The sequence below is a fragment of the Pleurodeles waltl genome, chromosome 3_1 (assembly GCF_031143425.1).
Source record: "Pleurodeles waltl isolate 20211129_DDA chromosome 3_1, aPleWal1.hap1.20221129, whole genome shotgun sequence".
Taxonomy (NCBI): Eukaryota; Metazoa; Chordata; class Amphibia; order Caudata; family Salamandridae; genus Pleurodeles; species Pleurodeles waltl.
This window is the reverse complement of record NC_090440.1, coordinates 1,335,753,092-1,335,776,058: the sequence shown is the minus strand read 5'-3', so window position 1 is coordinate 1,335,776,058 and position 22,967 is coordinate 1,335,753,092. Positions and strand designations below refer to the sequence as shown.

At 44.7% G+C, this 22,967-nt stretch overlaps 1 protein-coding gene across 4 annotated transcripts in view; it reads right to left on the bottom strand.

Moving 5' to 3' along the window:
- The window catches only part of CEP164 (centrosomal protein 164), a 393,961-nt gene that overhangs the window by 276,043 nt on the left and 94,951 nt on the right, over positions 1-22,967 (bottom strand). For 3 of the 4 annotated variants that reach the window (XM_069224719.1, XM_069224720.1, XM_069224717.1), the window contains exon 5: positions 64-213. In XM_069224719.1, the coding sequence (XP_069080820.1) occupies positions 64-213 (150 nt within the window). Of the gene's footprint in view, positions 1-63; positions 214-3,159; positions 3,631-22,967 lie in introns of those variants that run through there. The other variant, XM_069224718.1, reaches the window with a different exon arrangement.

Here is a 22,967-nt window from a genome sequence, read left to right as displayed (position 1 = left end):
CCAGTTCAGCGACAGTAAGAAGAATTAAGTGAGACACAGTTACAAGAATTAAGTGAACATTACCCCTGGTGCCCCAGCGAGGAGCGACTCAAACCCTCCTGAGCTGCCCACGCTGCTGCTGCTCATAGATCCACGAATGCCATTAGGAGACACATCCACAAGACCACGGATGGGTGCCAGGCTGCCCAGGGGGGCTAGAGGAGAGCCTGCAGACTGAAATCAGAAGCACAACATAAGTATTTTACAGAGGTGGGTTGGCACCTTGAAAAGGAAAGAACATCAGTTATTCATGGTTAAGACACACGGGCAACAAAAAGAAAACGACCGTCCACCCTCACCCATTCCCCATCCACGGTGCACACGCGGGAAACAATGTACGAGTAATTCAAGAAGTAGAATGGACTATGACCTGGGGCCGCCCTCTCGGGCAGCGGAGGAATCCGTGTTAACTCGGCTCATAAGATGCTGGGCACTTGTAAGACGGGCTAGTGAGGGAGCCGGACATCAAGCCGTCAGCGTGGGCACTGGTATGTGACAGCTCCATGTACTCCTGTCTCTCACCTGCTGCTGCGAGCGGAAACTTTCAGCCACAGCGATTACTGCGACATCAGAAGCGGAGGCCGAGAAGCCACGAAGCCCTCGAGCGTTAGAAGCATCCCTTATCCTGCGACAAGGGTGGGCGCCACCGGGGGGGTACTGACTAAGGATTCCCACGCTCTCCCGTCACTCAGCAATATGGCTCATCTTTACTCTCTCACCTTCCAGAGCCAAGGGCCAGCGCTAGTTCAGCCCTCAGAGCTGTGACTCTCAACCTTGAGGGCAAAAGGCTGGCAATACTATCGCAATGCAAGAGCAACAATCACAAAAGAGTGCACTTCCCGTTTGCCAACCCCACGGCTTCGAAATATGGTCAGTCTGTACTCTCTCACCCCTGAGAGCTAAGGATTAGCAGTGCCAGCTCCCTGCAACATCAGATACCACAGTGAAGGCCACTGAGTATCTCCCTTCTCCACCTTAGAGCATATTCCTCTCACTCTGACCGATGTCACTTCCGGACAGCCTGCTTCAGGTGTGGTTACCCTGCCCACTGTCATCATGCTCGAGATAGGCTTGCCCTTCCCCCGGACCTTTCTGTCACTTTTAGTTGTGTATCACCTCCTGACCTTTGCATCACAGCCAAACATTTGGCCGATCCAGGGCCAGCCTTTGACATGAGCCAAGTAGGCCCACACCAAGAGCGCATACAGGGGGGAGCACTGAGCTTTGTCCCTGGTGTCCCAAATCATGTCAAGTTTTCGGTGAAATGAGGGAGGGAAATCGAATCTGATTATGCACACGGGGCTCTCCGAGCAAAGGCCCGCCCAGCTTTGTTCTTTACACCGTGTCTGTCATAAGACACGCATCACACCCGACAGCTGTGTCGCTGCCTGATAATAGGCACGCATCACTCCCTGGTCAGTGTCGCTACCTGAGATTAGGCATGCATCTCCCCCGATCACTGTCACAGCCTGGCATTAGGCATGCAACTCCCCCCCACCCCCCCCACCCCCCCACCCCACCCCTATCCCTGTCACTGCCCGGCATTAGGCATGCAACTCCCCGCGATGACTGTCGCTGCCCGGTATTAGGCATTCAACTCCCCCCGATCCCTGGCACTGCCCGGCATTAGGCATGCAACTCCCCCCGATCACTGTCACTGCCTGGCATTAGGCACTCAACTCCCCCCGATCCCTGTCACTGCCCGGCATTAGGCATGCAACTCCCCCCGATCCCTGTCACTGCCCGGCATTAGGCATGTATTTTCCCCTGATCACTGCCACTGGCTGGAATTATGCATAACCCCCCCCCCCCCCATCACTGTCACTGCCTGGCATTAGGTACGCAACTCTCCCCGATCATTGTCACTGCCTGGAATTAGGCATAAAAACCACACCGATCACTATCACTGTCACTGCCCGGTATTAGGCACTCAACTCCCCCCGATGACTGTCGCTGCCCGGTATTAGGCATAAAAACCCCACCGATCACTGTCACTGCCCGGCATTAGGCACGCAACTCCTCCCGATGACTGTCGCTGCCCGGCATTATGCACGCAACTCTCCCCAAATGCACCATCACCGACCTCTGTGTCTATGCCTGATATGAGGTAACACCAGCCTGAACTCAAGTGACACTTGTGACAGTGCTCACTGACCTGGCCACAACATTAACAAAGCAAGAACCCGACTTGCAGTCATTTTCCATTATTTCTTAAAATATCCAAACAGAACGTATTTTGAGCCCAGATGTGCTGTGTATTACATATGCTCCCCACTTTTTGAACAACAAAAAGCTGTTGGTCAGTCGGATGAAGAAGTCGCCTGCTGGAACTAACAGGGCCACAAAAACCCGGCATTCCCAGCTATTTCACTTCACTAAATTTGCTTCCGGTAGAGGTGCTCGGGCAAACGTGCACGTTTTGTGCAAATTAAATCTTTCTTAATATGCGTGTCCTTCGTGGCCAAGGCAGCTGGACACGAAAACCAAAACGTTACTTCACTGGATTTTTTTTTTTTTAAACAAAACAATATGAATTCCTGTGTAGGTAAAACTCAATTCTCCCAAACAGATTACTAAAGTACTTGAAAATGACTCTAATTTCGTTACAACGTGACCCGAGCTGAGGGGCCATTGAATAGACCAGGGGTGGAGGAACTAGAGCAGTGGTTCCCAAACTTTTGACTTCCGTGGACCCCCACTTTATCAGTACTGGAACCCAGGGAACCCACTGAATCATTATTGGAATCTGCCCCCCCTCCCCCTCCATGAAGCTGGGGACCTAATCTGTTAATATTATAAAATATTCTAAACAGTCACGGACCCCCTGAGGAGGCTTCGCGGACCCCCACGGGTCCCCGGACCACAGGCTGGGAACCACTGAACCAGAGGAAGGCTAGTTAGTACAAGCAGAAACACGACAGACACCTCTTGGTGTATTAGCACCTAAAGGCTGAGGTGGGAATGGAGGAAGCACACGATTTTCGAATTTTCAGTCACACTTTTTTACAGTGCATCGCCACACACACTAACAGTCCACATCCTCATGCCTGCACTCTCTGGTCCCACCTGCGCTCATTCTTCCCTGCTCTCTTTGCCACCTCCCCTTCGGTTCCAGCCTACCTTGCTGCCGATTGCTTGGTCTATGCTGCTCTTGCATTTCTCGCTCTCCCTGGTAATCTGTGTCTCATCTCCTCCCTGTAGATTACTAGCACTAGTTCCTTCTTGGTGGTCTGGGGAGAAATGATGAGGAACGAAGGGCTCTGTCTGCTTTGACTCTCCTGCTGTTGATAAACCTTCTGTGGCTGCTACTCCATCGACTTTCTGGGCGTCTTCTAAGTCTTTGTTGAGGGTGCTTGGTTTCCCAGGCATGTGGCCTGGCTGGGTTACTTCCTGGGTAGGTGCCTGCAGGGGGATATCTTGCACCCGAGCCTCAGTTTGCAGTGCCCTACTCTCGCCCCCCACTGCTCTTGAGAGCTTCACCATCTTGAGTATGTGCTGGTAGTATTTTTGGTCCTCAGAGTAGCACTCACTGCTCAACCCCTCCTCAGCTGAGTTTGGGGGCTGCTGGGGCTCCATCATCGAGTGGGTGGCTGTGGAGTCCTGCCTGGGGGAGAGGTCTTCCTCATGTTCCAGGCTACACCAGCTCTGTGGATCCCAGGGAAAGTTGTCCACTTCACCCAAAACACAAGATTCCAGGTGATCACAGCGACTACTCTCGATGCTATGCTCCCCAACTTCCTGATCTATATTGAAAGGGTTCTTATCTTCTGCAGTTTTTGGGGAGGAAATGCTTCCGTCAACCAGGTGAAAGGGCAAGAAGCCAATATTGGAATGAACCTGTTTTGCTTTAGGAAGGAGAGATCTTGCACATGTTTCACTAGAACCTGTAGGCTGCCGTCCTTTATGTGAGAGCTGGCCAAAGTTAGCAGCAATCGTTTGGGGGGTGACAAACTGATACGCCGCTACACTATTTGATTTCAATAGCCCTGGGTCAGGATTTTCTGTGGGATCATCAAAACTGTTCACAATTCTCTGATGACAACCTGCCTCCAAGAAGAGGGCATTTTCAGTGCCTTTTAATTGATCATTTTCAACACACTCTGTAGAAACAGCGCAAGCCCAAACAGGCAAAGGACTTTTAGGGACTATAGGCTGCTCCTCCAGGCCTTTAGGTGTGCTCTGTGTTCCTTGCCTGCTGAGATTAGCGATTATGCCTTTATACTGCTGCTGCAGAGCAGCCTGGTTTTCCATTGCGTTTACTAGGACAGGCTGGCTATCACACAGTCCTCTCGACTGTGTTGGCTCCATGCAGTCTGGGAAATGAGCCTCTCCTTTGCCCTCTATGTTGCGGCTCTTGCATACCTTCAGTGCCTGGATGCTGGCAATCTGGTCTTCCAGCTTCCGCTTCCGAGTGCCCTCTAATGTTTGGCTGGAGAAGCTAAGCTCTTCTGTCTTATTGAGACACTCACTGTCTCCACCCATATCCAATTCCTCCTCAATACTGGCCTCCATCACCATCTTTTCACATGCCTGGTTCGAAAAAATGTTTTCAGAAGGGCAGCATTTTTCCAATGGTGTCAATTTGAATTGTGCAGGCAAGTTATTTGAACCACTTTCAATTTGCAATGAGAAATTCTCCGGTAACATTTTTACTAATAATGACCTCCCCAACAGGTTAGAGGGACACATAAGCTTTTTGTCGCCAATGTCTGAGTTGGGGCCTCCAAGATGGGTAAGCAAACCATCATTATTCACATTCTTATTGGGAAAGGCGCCTTCATCAATGATGTTATGGGATGAAAGAGTTCTCCGGAGTTCGTTACTAGCTGAGAGATGCTTCAGTGTCTCTTTTGATAACATGGCATTTGCACAGAAATCCCAATTTTCTGCCTCAGAATCAGTGTACCTAGGTTCAGACACATCTTCGGTTTCTGCACCGAAATCTTGACCTAGTCGCCTGTTGGGGTCTTTCTTGTTAATGGAAGAAGGGTGTCCCAAAATCTTTTCAATATCTGCCAGAACATGTGGATTACGGCCACTTTGGTGGGAATGCAGAGGCTGCAGCCTACCTAGGGGGACCGGGGCATGAGGCCTCAGGGGGCTGCACATCTCTGTCTGTATGCCAAGGCAATTCTTCTTACTTTCTTTAAAAAGTTTCTCACACATATTCGGTCTTTGAAGATCTACACTGAGAATGGTGGACTCTGAAGTTTTGAACGGAGAAGTTACTTGAAAGCTGCTTGGTGATCGCAGAAGGCCCTGGTCTGGCTGCCACTCCTAAACAGATAACGTATATTTAGAGCAACTAACATCAACAGCAAAAATTATTTTCAAGAGTACCAACAATGCTTATTACACACACAAAAAACTGATCCAGATGCAGTGCAAATCTCTTTCTTTAACCCTATATTGTGAGGATAGCCAATTAGTATGGATGAGAATGGATATTAGAGGAGGAACCAAGCTTAGGGGCATTGGGCTCGCTCCTATTAAAGAACAAGTTACTTAGCTTTAGTAATGATCTTTCTTTTGGATATTCTGTCTAACCACAGATTGCTCACCTTGTGAATATTCTCCAGATTCCAGACTGGATCAGGAAAAATTCTGAGCAGTTCTCCTGCCAGCCTTCAGATGGCGTTGCACTCGTCCGCACCAATGTCAATGAGCCAGTAGCTTGCTAGGCTGTCTACCCCCTCAGACGCAGAGCCCATTGACATACTGGCTTGACCAGTGTGCCCATCTCTAACTTAAGACCTTTTAGATGGAGAGTCCAGAATGCGCAGGTGGAAGGGTTTATGAGGAATATGCGGTTAGATAAAGTATCCACCAGAAGATCATTACCAAAGGTAAGTTGTTATTCTGATGAAGAATTCTAACCGCAGACTGCTCACCTTGTGAATAAATATCAGAGCATACATCTTATGAATGAAATGTGTTAACTGGCTCAGGTCAAAAAGTCCTGCATGACTGAGCAGGCAGAATGCCCCCTCACCAGATCTGACATTGCCGCAGTGGTGCTTCGTAAACATGTGTACCGATGCCCACGTAGCCACATGACAAGTGTACAGAATAGGCACTTCACCTGTAATGGGTCAATTTCTCAGGTGCCGTATCAGTCCACAAATGTGTCCCACTGATTTTGTAGAAGGAGGCCTCACTGCCAAAATGACTTCAAAGACCTCGGAGGGTGGGGGAAGGGGAGAATGGACTTTTGGGAGGAGAAGGTGTGGAAGGCTGAAGGAAGTCAGCTGCTGCTGCTCAATCTCAAAGTATGGAGATGCAAAATATGCAGGCCCGAGTGCAGTAAATTGCCCTGCTGATGCAACAGAAGATCCTCCTGCAGCAACAGCTTGATCAGAGGACAGATGCTCATGCCCAGGTGTTTTGGATACCACATTCTCTCGGACTACTCAGGTATCACTAGGATGATTTGTGCTTGGTCATTTCAGATCTTGCTTCAGAAATCATGGCAGTGGCGTAAAGGCTTGCTGGAGTCCCTAGCCCCACTTTAGATGGAAGGTGTCCCTGAGAGGGAGCTGCTGTGAAAACACCAAAGTGCTGAAACTGCATTCAGCAGTGGTGAAAAGATCAAGCTGGGGTTCTCCACATTATTGGAAGGCGCCCTGTGCCACTTTTGGGTGCAACTGCAATTCACGGTCCACTCAATGTCAGCAGCTGAGTTTGCCCGTCCTGCCATTTAAAAATCCTGACAGATGGTTTACTACCAGAAAAAAATCGTTGGCAGTCCAACCACTTCCAGAGGCACAGAACCTTCTGACATAGGGCCCAAGAACCCACCCAGCCCTGCTTGCTGCAGTCGCACATGGCGGTGGTCTGTCATTTTAGGTCGCACTCCAGAGCCTGCAAGTGCCACCTGTTAACTTTGCCAGCAAGATGTAAGAGGCGAACAATCCCAGGTTTGCTGGCATCTGAAGTAAGCCTTGAGCCAACCATGTATTGATACCACTTGGAAGGATGGATTATAACATGATTTATTGGCAAGGTATGGTTGCCTGGAGATGGAAAATGTGTGATAGCAAGTCATAACTCTTTGCCTTTTGTGAGTTACCACTCCACTCCCAAGATACCTTGAGGCAAATAGAATATTTTTCATCAGTTTCTTTATTGTGAATTTTATTAACAATTACAGTAAATGTGATTAAATAAAATGGTAATAATTATAATAGCAATTATTATAATATTAAGTACACCAAGTAAAAGGTATACATTTTTAAATTAATTCCTTTTTCCAGAGCTGGTGGTGAATGACCGTGCAGCATCATGAAAAAACTGAAACAAGGACATCCTATCCCTCTGATCCCCAGCGTATAATTAATTTATGGTCAAATGTCAAGCACGGAGTTACTCTGACAAGCCCACAGGACTGCCCATCATGGAAAACTTTGTTAGAGGCAGCTCAAGTAAGGAATCACATACCACTGTTAGACATTGTGAGAAATGTGGAAAGCAACACGGTTCCCCTAGTATTTTAAAGTAGGAAGTGCAGGAGCCTGTTTACTATGAAGAGGGATTTTCTGTTTCTGAAATTTTGACAGTCAAAGCTAATAAGGGAAACACTGCATTGGGTGAAAATTGTAGTGGTCATGGATCAAGCTCTCTAGGCAAAAGCAACTGAGACTGTGTGGAAGCATAACGCAACGTACAACAGAATCATTTTTCGAATGGGCACCTTTGACACCATTTGCAATGTCATGTCCATTCCTGGAAAACGCTTTTGAGTACACAAGTGGGAGTACGAAACTATGTTGAGACTGGCTTGGGTGGAATTTATCTCCTGAGTGAAGAATTACGAAGAGAACATTCAGGTAGTCTACTCCTTCTATGAGAATGTTAAGGACTTTGCAAAATTCCTATGCCAACAGAGATGCGATAACCTCTTGCAGAATGCTGCCTCTGCTGAAGTAAAACAGTTTTGGGATGTATTCCATGAACATCTTTGTGATGACAATGGAGATCTCGCTGCATTTTGGATGTTGTATGTGATATTGTTGAAAATGTTTTGCTGGCTCTGCAGTGTGCTGCTCAAGCAGGAAATTGGCATTTACATCTCACCGCCATTGCTCTATGATCCCATGGTGTTTTGCGTTATTACGGGATGAACTATGCTAGATATCTTCCTGTATAATATGTCGAAATGACATTACTTGCAGTTAAACATCCAGAGATATACCACAGCTTCATCAATGGATGCTTTTCAGTTCAATAGTTAGAAGTTAATCCATTTGGACAAATTCTGGTCAATCAAGCAATAGAGGTAACAGTCAACAAAGAGACACAGACTCCGGGTGGTACGGTGAGGTTCAACCTCAAGGTGGGTGCTGTAAGAAGATATTATATGACAGTTGAGTACAGAAGTACCTTTTGGGGTCAAATAAGGGAAATGGTTCATAATAACAGATCAGATCTTACTCACGCAGACCTACATAAGTCATGAATTGAAAAAGACAAGGATACTTTTACAAGAGCTGTTAGTCTGGTTCAAAGCTGGATAAACCAATTTGTTGGGTCACATGACCTCATTAGTCTCTACACAGTAAAAAAGGCATCTCAAGACATAGTATCTGATAGTATGAAGGCGCATTAAATAGGTGACAAGTGCTATGCAAATTTCAAACTTGAGTGACTTGAAAATAATCCACCTTTTAAAAGATTCATAACCCAATGAAAATAAACAATCTAGAAACCTTCTCTAACATGTGAACAGCAATTTCAGGACAATCATGAAAGCAGACAAAGCACTATTTGGTCAAATCATTGTGACAGCTCAGAACCAGAACTTTCAAACGGTGGATATATTCTCTCATCCCTTAGGACCTATTCAATGGGCTTTAGCAAAGGTCTTTTGCGAAAAACAGACAAAGCTGTTTTAGCAATATACTTAAAGAAAAACATTATCCTTACTGAGGAAATACCTGGAAATTCAGCCAAGCTGAATGATGTCATGGTTCTTGATCAGAGAGTGAAAGGACAGGAATCAAAGTTTGGTGAGGTGGCTATGTCTGGCTTGGCCATGGCTTTGCAGGAAGGAAATAGGAGTCAAAGAATCATTGTTGTGTTTGATACATACAATGAGACGTCTATTAAGAACAGCGAAAGGACAATCAGAGAAGAATGACTCAGGCACCAGTTACAGAGTATCTCACCCTCCCAGATTGTCAGGCAGTGGAGGAAATTCCTAAGCCACGTAAGGAATAAAACAACGCACATCACATTTCTCGTTAACGAATGGAGGAAACAAGAGTATTTTGTTAAACTTGAGAATAAAACACTGTTCGAGAACTCTGAAGCTAAATGCCACAAAATCACATCTGAAGGGAGCCACAAAAGTGCCTTATCTCAACAGTACACTCAAAGAAGCATATGGTCGTTTGTTGCTGCATGCTGCGCATGCTGATCATGAGGGTTATGAGGCAGTAATGATACACGCAGATGACACTGATGAGTTTATTAGGTCTTTGGGATTCCATGACAGAATTATAGCTAAATTGTTTCTGAAATGTGTTACTAAAATTCGCATGCAGGTCCTTGACATTGGGAAAATAGCCTCAACTCTTGGTGAAAAGGTTTGTTGAGCTATGATAGGTCTCCAGACGTTTACCGGACGTGACAGAGTAAGCGCATTTGAGGGAAAAGGAAAATCATGTCTGCCAACAGACATACACAGAAAACATTTTAGCAGCTCAGAGACAAATAAGATCTCTCTGAAGAGTTAATAGACAAATTGGAGCAATTCTTGTGCTTGCTGTATGCACCAAAATCTTCGGTTCATCTCGTGAATGACTTGAGAGATCCCATATTCTGCGCAAAGAAGGGTTTGATACTCAGTCATCAACATTCACCTTGAAGGAACTGGCAGAAGAAACATACCAAACTTTCAAAGTATCAAGCTGCTATAAGCGAGAGATGTCTTCTGAATGATCCAAAGACGCCTAGTCCAACTGGGAGAGGGTGGAAGTTGGAAAAACACGAGGGAGCAGAGCAACTGGTAGTGGACAGGATGGAGGGGCAGTCAGCACCTCAGGCTGTGTTAGATCTACTAGCCTGCAACTGCATTAGGAACTACAAACTGCCAACATGTGTCTGCTGTCTGAATGACCTAAAGTGCACTGACATGTGCAGACTTCCCACCTGTGAAGATCAAACAGATACAGAGAATGATGACACCTATTCAGAAGATGATGATGATGACGAATGTGAATGATAAAATGTGTTTATGATCACTCATGACACACATTGCCTATGTAAGATGTGACAAGTATTATTATTTGAAATTGTAAGTGAAACTTATGTATATAATCTATATCAATAGATGAGGACTACAATAACGTTTTAATGTTATTATTTTAAGGATATATTGTTATGATTACAATTATTAATCATAATTATTTTAAAATTATATTGCATTTAACCAATCCAGTGGAATTAGATTTATTTTTCCACATATTAGGATGAATTTGTATGCTATTTATCAATAATATGTAAACCATTATTTTTCCAGCTATGGTTGCTCATCCAATAATATCAAACAAAAGACAGAGAGAATACTTTCTATCACATATTTTCCATAAAATCATGCTCAAACCCCCCCCCCCCCAGAGTGGTAACAATGGCCTAAATTTGGGTTCCTGGTTCATGGCCTAGAGGTGGATGACGACCTCCTGAGGCGAGCCCTCCTTCAACAGCCAGTTGTCAGGGTAGTGGGAGGCTGGTACCCCCAAACTCTGAAGGTGTGCTGCGACTACAGCCACTGATTTCATGAATACCTGAGAGGCACTGGTGAGACCAAAAGGGAGCACTCCGAACTGAAAATCTTCCTGGTCCACCTCGAACCACAGGTAGAAACTGAATAAGTGTCCTGCTATTCCAGGGCTTAGGGGACACAGGGCCTGGGCTAGTGTGAAGATTCTGAATTTGTCCTTTCACACGAAGGAATTGAAAGGGTGAAGATCCATAATAGAACAAATGCCTTTGTCCTTCTTCAGCCAAAGAAAGTAGAGGTTCCCATCTTTGAGGACAGAACCCTCTTTATGGCCCCTGTCACCAAAAGGGCCGGCCTTTCTTGCTGCAGAACAGACAGGTTGTTTTCCATTAGCCACCCTGATAGTGGTAAAAGGTGTGGAAGGGTAGAAAGAAATGGGGGGGAGGGGGCGCAGCATGGGCCGACAATTTGGAGGACCCACTTATCTGAGGTGATGGCCTGCCACCTCTGGAGGAAATATTGGGTCCTGACTCTGACAGGGTGGTTGTGTGCGACCAAGGAGAAGATACATGCTGTCCTTCTGCCCTGGAAGTTGTCTCTGAGAGCCTCAGCTATGGACACGAAAGAGCTTAAAGGCCTTTAGCGCTGGTGAAGGACGTTGGCAAAGTGGAAAACCCCGACCCTAGCCATAGAGAGGGCGAAATTGCTGGTGGAACTGTCTTGTGGGAGTATAAAGACCAATGGAAAACTTGGTGGCTCTGCTCTTCAAAACATTCGACGATTGAGTCCACTTTTTCACCAACAAGGTGAGAGCTCGCAAACAGCATGTTTATTATGGACATCTGGGCATCCCCAGAGAAGTCCGTTGAACTCAACCAGGCATGTTGCCGAAGAGCCACACTGGTGCCACTGTTGGACTTAAGCAGTTGGTCACGTCCAAACCAGAGTGCATCACATATCATAGCATAACCCACGTCTCTAATATAGCCTGTGTAAGGGATGCCCAAAAGTTGTCTGGATCTGGTAAAATTGCATACCTCTATCCCAAAAGGCATGACAGCAGAGCAGCAGCCTAGAAGACAACTGGCATTTACTGACCTCAAGGCAAAGCTCGTAAAGGAGAAAATCTGTTTTTCAAATGTCTTTATTCTTTTAAATTCACAATCAGGTAGAGTGGAAGTACAAGAGTATGCATTTACTTTGCTTATGAACACCTGTACCACCAATGTCTCTGGTGTTGGATGTTGTGTGTCAAAGGTTAGGTCGCCTAGTCCGAGACAATGTTGCTGAGCAAACATCCCATTCACCAGCAGACCTGAACGTGGTTTCAACTATATGCTCAAAAGGGTAAAGTCTCAGTATGGGCCTGACCTGGCTGAAATACCTGAGTCAACACATTAAGCTTCACCTCAATAGTGGGTATCTGTAAGTCTAGAACTTGTGCCGCCAGAGCATAACCGCTGTAAACAAGGCACTTAAATCTGTAGCAGGAAAAGGAGAGGACACAAAGCCAGTATCTGGAAAGTATCCAGACCACTGGTATCTTGAAGTTCCTCATACCACTTTGCCTCATTATATTGGGGAACACAATTGTTACCTACCTCGTAATTGTCACTGTCCAAGTCAGTACCAAAAATATTGGGTAAAGTTTGGGTCCTACCGCATGGTAAAGGCAGAGTACCAGAATCTGAATGATTGCCTGTTGGCTAAGTGCTGGCTGGAGTTTGGCAGTATCTACACCAAGTAGGATAGCACAATGGTTGCATTTCCTCCCCCGGCATCAAAATGCAAAGGCAAGCGGTATAGGGGATGACACGGGAAACTAAGTCGGCACTGGAGACTGTCAAACAGTGGAAGCTCAAATGGAGGCCGCTGCAGATTCTTGGGGCCAGAAGGTGCATCAGAGGGAGCTGGTAAAGTGCCGGTCCCAGGGTGCTTGCTTCTGGCCCAGGGAGGACCTGGCCTGGCAGTTCAGGCTGGTCTGTTCCCATGGAGGACAGGGTCAAGACTGATTTGCATATGGTTGGGTCCAAACTAGAATGGCATGGTGAGCAAAAAAAAATGATGGATTAAACCCAGATATGTGATTGGGGGTGAATGTTTGATTTGGTCTACATTGCGTCCATCAACTGTTCTTTTGCATTTGTCGCCCCTAGTGGGAAGGGTATCCCCAGACATGGGTCCCGTGCTCACTATGCCACCAGATTCAAGCTAGCCTGGCTGAAGAGAGGTGATACCCCGAAACCGGTCCCAGGATGCTTGCTTCTGGTCCAGGGAGCACCTGGCCTGGCAGTTCGGGCTGGACTGTTGTTCCCATGGGGAACAGGGTCAAGACTGATTTGCATAGGGCTGGGTCCGAACTGGAATGGCATGGTGAGCAAAAAACTGTTGGATTAAACCCAGATCTGTGATTGGGGGTGAATGTTTGATTTGGTCTACATTCCGTCCATCAACTGTTCTTTTGCATTTGTCGCCCCTAGTGGGAAGGGTATCCCTCAGACATGGGTCCCGTGCTCACTATGCCACCAGATTCAAGCTAGCCTGGCTGAAGAGGGGTGATACCCTGAAACCAGTCCCAGGATGCTTGCTTCTGGTCCAGGGAGGACCTGGCCTGGCAGTTCGGGTTGGACTGTTCCCATGGGGAACAGGATCAAGACTGATTTGCATATGGCTGGGTCCAAACTGGAATGGCATGGTGAGCAAAAAACTGATGGATTAAACCCAGATCTGTGACTGGGGGTGAATGTTTGATTTGGTCTACATTCCATCCATCAACTGTTCTTTTGCTCCTGGCCAATGCGTAGCAGATGTTAATACAGAGAATGACCCAGCATGAAATGGTTTGTTTTTGCACTGCCGGACCCTTTTTTGGTCCCACATACCCCACAAAGATTTGGTCATCCACCCAGAACTCTTTTGTGTGGTCAAGTTAGAACAACAATGCTCTTTTTGGGTCCAGCTGGTGAACTTATTCCTCTTCTTTGGAGGGATGTGGTGGAGCAAAGAAGGTGGGCAGGGTGATGTTCTGACCCGGATGAAATGAGGGTCACCACCTTGGGGAGGAAAGAGGCACGAGTTCTGAGAACCACTCTGTCTGAAAATATGGTGAGGTACGGAGGCTTGTATGAAAGAGCCTGCACCTCACTCACCCTCCTGGCAGATGTTATTGCCACTAAGAAGGCTGTCTTGGTGGTGAGCAGCCGGAGGGGACAGTTGTGTAAGGGCTCGAAAGGAGCACCCATAAGAAATGAGAGGACCAGATTTAAGTCCCATTGGGGCATAACAAAGGGCGTAGGGGGAAACCTATGTAGAAGCCCTTTGAGGAATCTATGTACAATGGGAGATTTGAAAAGTGAAGGCTAATCAGGCAGCTGAAGTAATGCCGATAAGGTAGAAAGATAGCCCTTGAGAGTACCCAAGGCAGAATCCTGTTGGGCAAGAGATATTATAAAGAGAAGGATATCAGAAAGAGAAGCAGAAAGAGGAGCAATAGACCTTTCTGTACAATAATATACAAAGCATTTCCAACGGCAGGCATACACCGTTTTAGTGGTGGGACAACTGGCTGCCAAAATAAGTTTACGGACTTCAGGAGGAAGGTCAAAAGCCATCACCTGCCGCCGCTCAATCTCCATGCATGAAGACGCAGAGTTAACAGGTTCGGGTGGAGAACCCTCCGCTACTGCTGCGACAGAAGATCCTCCTGAAGGGGCAGCCTGATCGGAGGATCAATGCTCAATTTCAGAAGCTCAGGATACCAGAATCTACATGCCCAATCCATACCAACTAAGATTAGTTGGGCCCGGTAGTTCTTGATCTTCTTTGGAACTCTAGGCAGAAGTGGTATGGACGGAAAGGTGTACAAGAGGCCTGAATTCCACTTGTGCCGAAAAGCGTAGCCGAGCAATTGCCACCTTGGAAACTTCAACGCGCAATACTGCTGACATTGCGCGTTCTCTGCGGAGGCGAACAGATCTAATAAAGGCTCTCCCCACTGCTGAAAGAGTCCTTGCACCACCTCCGCGTTGAGATACCATTTGTGATCCGCTAGGCACCGACAGCTGAGTTCGTCCACCCTGGCCATGTGTTGAACCACCAGGGTTATGCACTGCTGTTCCAGCCATGTCCAGAGTCTCTTGACGAAGGGTCCACGACCCCACACCTCCCTGCTTGTTGCAGTACCACATTGCTGTGGTATTGTCCATGAACACCTGCACTATCATCCCTTTTACAACAAGAAGAAATGCTTTCAATGCCAGTCGGATCGCCCGGTGCTCCAGTAAGTTGATATGGAGTCCAGATTCCGCTGGAGACCAGAGACCTCTGATCTCCACCTCTCCCAGGTGGCCGCTCCATCCCAGAAGTGATGCATCTGTCACTGCTGTGAGATCTGGCTGGGGAAGGGAGAGGAGTCTGCCTCTGACCCAATCTCAGTTCACTAACCACCATTGCAGGTCTTTTGCAGTTCCCTCCGAGATCTGAATTGTGTCTGTAAGATTTCACTCATGCTGCACCCACTGGAACTTCAAGTCCCACTGCAGAGCCCTCATATGTCATCTGGCATGCTTGACTAATAGGATACAGGAGGCCCTGAGTCCCAACAGCCTCAGAGTCTGTCTCACCAAAATCCAGGAGAGGTGAAAACATCGGTATCATAATCTGGATACTCCTGGACGCGCTGCTCGGGAGGATAAGCCCGAGACAGCACTGTGTCCAGAACGGGTCAGATGAAAGGGGGCTTAGGAGAGGGAGTCAGGTGTGACTTCAGCATGTTTATAGTGAACCCAGGCGAATGCAGGCGGTCCACCCAAGTATGAAGGTGGTTGACGAGAGCCTGGGGGGTAGAAGCCTTCAACAGTCAGTTGTCGAGGTAGGAGAAGACTGAAACCCCCAACCTGCGCAAATGAGCTTCTATCACTGCCATCACCTTGGTGAACACCTGTCAGGATACTTCAATTTGATTTCCTCAGAAGCAGAAGATAACTCCTCAGTCCCGACCCGAGCTACTCACAACGAATATTAATCCTTTGTGCTGAGTACCCCAGAGGGGGAAAGGGGAATGGGATGGTAGAGAGACTGCCACAGAGATGATGAACGCCAGTACTCAGTCTGCCTCTTCACATCTAAGAGTGGATACAGCACCTGCAAGAGTCACAGTCGCAATTACTAGGGACATACAACATCAGTTTTTCACCCTCTACTCTCAACACTTAATTCTCTTTAATTCTATTATTTCTTCACTCACCCTGAGTTCTCTGTAGCCTTGCTTCTCTCTATAAATGATAGCTCTTCTTAAAAAAATGCTTATTACTGATTCTGGAAGAACTTCTCAACCTTTGTTAGAGATTGGTTTTATGTTGCTATATATATATATATATATATATATATATATATATATATATACACATATAGAGTTGGTGATAATGCGTTCTTCAAATCAGCTGATGTTATTTAATTTCTCCTGTCTTATTGTGACTTCTGTCAATACTTGTATTTGTAAATGCTTGTTTATTAAAGTTCATTTCTCCTTTCTTACTTCGACATTTGTTGATAACTTGTATTTGTAAATGCTTGTTTATTACAGTTAGTTTCTCCATCCTTACTTCGACATCTGTCGATAACTTGTAGTTGTAAATGCTTGTTTATTTAAGTTCGTTTCTCTTTTCAACTCTATTTTGGTTTATTACCATTGAATTTGTAAATGCTTTTTTGTTAACAGTTCGTTTCTCCTTTAAACTTAGCCTTCGTTTATAACCTTGACATTTGTAGATACTTGCTCTTTTAAAGTTAGTTTTTTCTTTGACTTTAATATCTTAAACAAGAACCTTGTAAACATAAGGTTAATTCATACATTAACTCTGTAGCCTTGCTGACTTCCACGGGAACGGTCTACTATCAAACTCTTCGAATAAACCTTGACAATATTTATCCGTTTTCTGTAATATAATCTTCAAATGTAATTTTACCTCACAGGAGTTTCTGTTCTGAAGCGTGCTCTCTCTCCACACAGCTGATTCCTGTCAGACCTCAGTTGAAGTGCAAGGCTTCCAGCTGGAGAGATCGTAACCTAGCAACCAACCGATTGCAAGACTAGAACTGTAACTAACCTTCAGGACTCACAGCGGCCATCTTGGATCTTCTCTTCTTGATTCTTCCTTTGAAATAACCGCAAGATTACTCTGCAAACCTTCTTCCAGTTTGGGCTTTGCTGTCTCCACTGAGGATATCTCTTTGCTTTTCTCATGCACTTCTTTGATTTGACTTGGCAAGTTTGAGTGGTCATGACAGTACTCCCCCTCAAGGAACAGTTCTCCAATTTAGGTTTACTTGGGTAGGTTCTATGAAAGTTTCTCACTAATCTTGAAGCATGTACATACTCGTGCGGCTCCCAGGATCGTTCCTCTGGACCATAACCTTTCCAATCAATTAGATAATAAAGCTGGCCATTACGGATTTTGGAATCTAAGATTTGATTGACCTCATACTCTTCTGCAGAGCTAATCTGGATAGAAATTGGAGGCGAGTTTTGACGTAAATTTGGAGGACTGTTCTTTAATAAGGAGACATGGAAAACAGGATGTATCTTTAGATGAGCTGGCAACTGCAATTTAACTGCCACTGGATTGATCATCTTGTCAACTTTGAATGGGCCTATAAATCGTGGCTGAAATTTGCGATTTCCTTTGAGACGTAAATGACGAGTGGATAACCAAACTTTGTCTCCTTTCTAATAAATGGGTCTCTCTCTTCTTTTTCTATCAGCCTGAGTCTTATATGAGTCTTTTGCTTGAATGATGTTTTTTCTAGCCCTAACAAACGTGGTCTGCAAATCCCTCACCATCTCTTCTACTGCAGGCACTGAATCATCTTCTTTACCCAACATTACATTAGGATGTCTACCATGGTTCAGATAAAAGGGGGTGAACCCAGTGGTGGAATGAACAGCATTATTGTAGCCAAATTCAGCTGCCCACATCAACTCGGGCCATTCCTTCTCTTTATCGAATAAATTGAGTCTTAAATACTGTTCTAACTCTTGATTCACTCTCTCTGTTTGCCCATCGGTTTCAGGATGGTAACTGGTAGAGTAACGAGAATCAATTCCTAATCTTTTACTAAAGGCCTTCCAAAAGCGAGAAACAAATTGGGACCCCCTGTCTGAAACTAGAATTTTTGGGATACCATGGGCGCGTACTATGTGTTGTGTAAACAACTGTGCAACCTGTGGGGCTCGAGGGATTTCTTTCAAAGGAATGAAATGCGCCATTTTAGTGAAAGTGTCTACAAAAACTAGGATAGTGTTAAAACCTTGGCTACTAGGGAGGTCCACTATAAGATCCATAGTAACAGTATGCCAGGCATAGGGTGCAGTGGGCAAAGGTCTTAACAGACCTTGTGAAGCTGTTCTATTTGATTTCCCTCTTTGACATTTGTCACACGTTGACACATATTGTCTTATCTGAGTTTTTATTTTTGGCCACCAAAATTCTCGTTGTATTAGATTTTGAGTCTTTTGAATTCCTTTGTGTCCAGCCAATTGATCGTCATGATAAGCCTGAAGAATTTTTTCTTGCAGCTCCACAGTCGGAACATACAGTGCACCTTTAAAGTATGGCAAACCTTTTTTGATTTCTCTTCCTTGGCCTTCTTTGGACCACTTCAGCATTCCTTTGAATGTTAAGTTTTCTTGAATTTCTTTGGTTAAACTTTCATACAATATGGCAGATATGAACTTCTCTTGTGGAATAATCAATTCTTTTTCTGGAGGCTCTTTAACTGCACCGGTATCAATTTGAGATAGAGCATCTGCCTTCCCATTTACTTTTCCTGGTCTGAAAGTGATAACAAAATCAAAGTCTGCAAAATATAGGGTCCAACGCAGTTGTCTAGCTGTTAGAGTTCGAGCTGATTTTAAAAACTGTAAATTTCGGTGGTCCGTGTAAACGGTCATTTTATGCTTTGCTCCCAAAATGTAATGCCTCCACTCACGAAAAGTTTCTTTGACTGCCAATAGCTCCTTATCCGCAATTGAATAATTTATCTCTGGTGGTGTTAATTTTCGAGAGAAATAGGCCACTGGATGTAATTGACCTGTATCTTTATGACGCTGGGAAAGGATACCTCCTATGGCAACATCTGAAGCATCTGCCTCCACATAATATGGCTCATCTGGATTGGGGTGGAGCAAGATTGGAGCTGAGACGAAGGAATTCTTCGAAAAATTAAAAGCATTTTCAGCTTCTTTTGTCCACTCAAACTTCACTCCTTTCTTCAACAATCGAGTAATGGGTGTAACTGTTTGAGGAAAATTGGATATGAATCATCGATAAAAATTAGCGAACCCCAAGAAACTCTGGATCTCTTTGACATTGCAAGGAGAAGGCCAATGTTGCACTGTCTTTATCTTGGCAGGATCCATACTAACTCCTTCTGGTGACAAAATGAATCCTAAGAACTCAACTCGTTCCACATGAAATGCACACTTCTCCAATTTTACATAGAGATGGTTTTCTTGCAACCTTGTGAGGATGGATCGAACATGGGAAATGTGCTCCTGTAGATTGTCGGAAAGGATTAAAATGTCATCTATATAAACCACGGCAATCCGGTCGAGGAATTCTCGTTATATATCATTAACGAAATGCTGGAAGGCAGCGGGAGCATTGCATAACCCATAAGGCATCACTTGATATTCAAATAATCCGTATCGAGTCCGAAAAGCGGTTTTCCATTCATCCCCTGAAGCCACTCGAATCAAATGATATGCTCCTCGCAGGTCCAATTTGGTGGAGATTCTAGCATTCTTTACTTGATCTAATAAAACTGACACTAAAGGCAGTGGGTATCGATTCTTGATGGTAACCTGATTGAGGGCTCGATAATCAATGCAAGTTCAAAGACTCCCATCCTTCTTTGGTAGGAAAAATAGTGGGGATGACACTGGAGATTCAGAAGGACGAATAAAACCATTAGCAAGATATTGATCCAAATACTCCTTTAAGTGTTGATTCTCTGCTTCGGTCAATGCGTATATTCTGCTACATGGCAATATCGCACCTGGCTCCAGTTCAATTTTGCAGTCGTAGGGTCGATGTGGTGGCAATTTCTCAGCCTCCTTTTCATCAAAATCGGCGACTAAATCCTCATATTCTTTTGGGATTTCTGCTGTCTTTAGTGCACAGATCACTGAAGAGTGTGATGATAAACAGGCCGCTTGGGACTTGGTGGACACTTCCACTCCATCATGAAAGCAATTCTCTTTGCAGTAAGAGGAATTCATCTTGATCGTTCTTTTGCTCCAATCAATTTGTGGATTATGTTCTGTAAGCCAGGGCAGACCCAAAATGAGTTGAAATTGTGGAGCATCTATCAAATTAAAGATTATCTGCTCCTGATGTCCACCAAAGCCTTGCATCTGAATTGGTTCGGTCTCATGGGAAATGGGTCCTGAAGAAAGATTGGTTCCATCCACAGCTCTTACTACTTCCAAAGTAGATTTCTTGATAAATCGAATACCCATTTTACAAGCGTATTTGATATCACAGAAGTTGCCCGTAGCTCCAGAGTCTATCATAACTGAGATCCCTTGAATTTCCTTCTGAAGGGTCTTAACTGATACTGTTTGTACCAAATGTGGCGCTGCGGTTTGTAAGGTATTCACCACTTATTGATCTAAAGGAGTTGTCTTGGGTTCTGCTTTCATCAGGGCAACTCCCTCTACTGATGAAGCTGGCCTTTTCCCGACTGAAGAGCTTTGGGTTACTTGGGACAGTTTTTAACAAAATGCCCAGATGCAACGCAATATAAACATAGTTGATTCACTCTTCTTTTCTCTTTTTCTTCCTTAGATAAAGGACCTCGGATGGAACCAATTTGCATTGGTTCTTCTATTGTTATCCCTTCTCCGGCTCTCATATGATCATTTCTTATACGATCAATTCTCAGGGGAAATGGTCGATACTCTCTTCTCTTTTCTGCTCTTCGTTCAGTTAACCGGTGGTCAATCTGTAACACAAGATCAATTAACTCCAAAATTTCGGTGGGTCTATTTGGAACTTGTGCTAAGGCATCTTTCAATTCATCTCTCAGTCCACGATAAAATATGGCGGCTCTTTTTGACTCCGGCCAGGCAGTCTCTACAATGAGTTTATTGAAATGAGCCAGATAGGCTACTAGATCTTTATTACCTTGCCTGATTTCCAGTAGGTCATTGTCAGTGGCTTGAGCTGCAGTTCGCCGATCAAATATTCTTAAGAACTCTTCCTTGAAATTTTGGAAATTATATAAAACAGGATCATTTCTAGAAATTATTGGCATGGACCATGCGGCCGCATCACCTGTCAGATAAGACAATATAAATGCCACTTTGGACTGGTCTTCGGAAAAAATGACTGGTCTACATAAAAAATGCAATGAGCATTGGGTCAGAAAAATCTGCGCCTTATTTGGATCCCCACCGAAGCGCTCGGGTTGAGCCAAAGGAATAATAGGGGAAACTGCATGAATTACTTGAGTGGATATACCTGCAGACTGTGAAGGGCTAGGGATTTGTGAAAACACAGATTCATTTGATTTAGCGGTGTTCCCTAACTCATTTATTCGCTGTTTTATTTGGACTGTTTCTTCTATGGTGTTATTTAATTGTTTCTGTAACCCTTCCAAAACGGTGGCTAATGCTTTTATATCAATTCCTTCTGCCATTCTGCTCAGGTGGAAATCAGTTTTTTCCCTAAAATTAGGGTGAAGGCACTTCAATCTGTCAGGATACTTCAATTTGATTTCCTCAGAAGCAGAAGATAACTCCTCAGTCCCGACCCGAGCTACTCACAACGAATAATAATCCTTTGTGCTGAGTACCCCAGAGGGGGAAAGGGGAATGGGATGGTAGAGAGACTGCCACAGAGATGATGAACGCCAGTACTCAGTCTGCCTCTTCACATCTAAGATTGGATACAGCACCTGCAAGAGTCACAGTCGCAATTACTAGGGACATACAACATCAGTTTTTCACTTTCTACTCTCAACACTTAATTCTCTTTAATTCTATTATTTCTTCACTCACCCTGAGTTCTCTGTAGCCTTGCTTCTCTCTATAAATGATAGCTCTTCTTAAAAAAATGCTTATTACTGATTCTGGAAGAACTTCTCAACCTTTGTTAAAGATTGGTTTTATGTTGCTATATATATATATATATATATATATATAGTTGGTGATAATGCGTTCTTCAAATCAGCTGATGTTATTTAATTTCTCCTGTCTTATTGTGACTTCTGTCAATACTTGTATTTGTAAATGCTTGTTTATTAAAGTTCGTTTCTCCTTTCTTACTTCGACATTTGTTGATAACTTGTATTTGTAAATGCTTGTTTATTACAGTTAGTTTCTCCATCCTTACTTCGACATCTGTCGATAACTTGTAGTTGTAAATGCTTGTTTATTTAAGTTCGTTTCTCTTTTAAACTCTATTTTGGTTTATTACCATTGAATTTGTAAATGCTTATTTGTTAACAGTTCGTTTCTCCTTTAAACTCAGCCTTCGTTTATAACCTTGACATTTGTAGATACTTGCTCTTTTAAAGTTCGTTTTTTCTTTGACTGTAATATCTTAAACAAGAACCTTGTAAACATAAGGTTAATTCATACATTAACTCTGTAGCCTTGCCGACTTCCACGGGAACGGTCTACTATCAAACTCTTCGAATAAACCTTGACAATATTTATCCGTTTTCTGTAATATAATCTTCAAATGTAATTTTACCTCACAGGAGTTTCTGTTCTGAAGCGCGCTCTCTCTCCACACAGCTGATTCCTTTCAGACCTCAATTGAAGTGCAAGGCTTCCAGCTGGAGAGCTCGTAACCTAGCAACCAACCGATTGCAAGACTAGAACTGTAACTAACCTTCAGGACTCACAGCGGCCATCTTGGAACTTCTCTTCTTGATTCTTCCTTTGAAATAACCGCAAGATTACTCTGCAAACCTTCTTCCAGTTTGGGCTTTGCTGTCTCCACTGAGGATATCTCTTTGCTTTTCTCATGCACTTCTTTGATTTGACTTGGCAAGTTTGTGTGGTCATGACAACACCTGAGGGGCACTGGTAAGACTGAAGGGGAGCACGGTAACCTGAAAGTGCTCGTAGCCCACCTTGAACCGCAAGTAAAGCTTGTGGGTATGCAGGATGGGGATGTGAAAATACGCATCCTGCAAG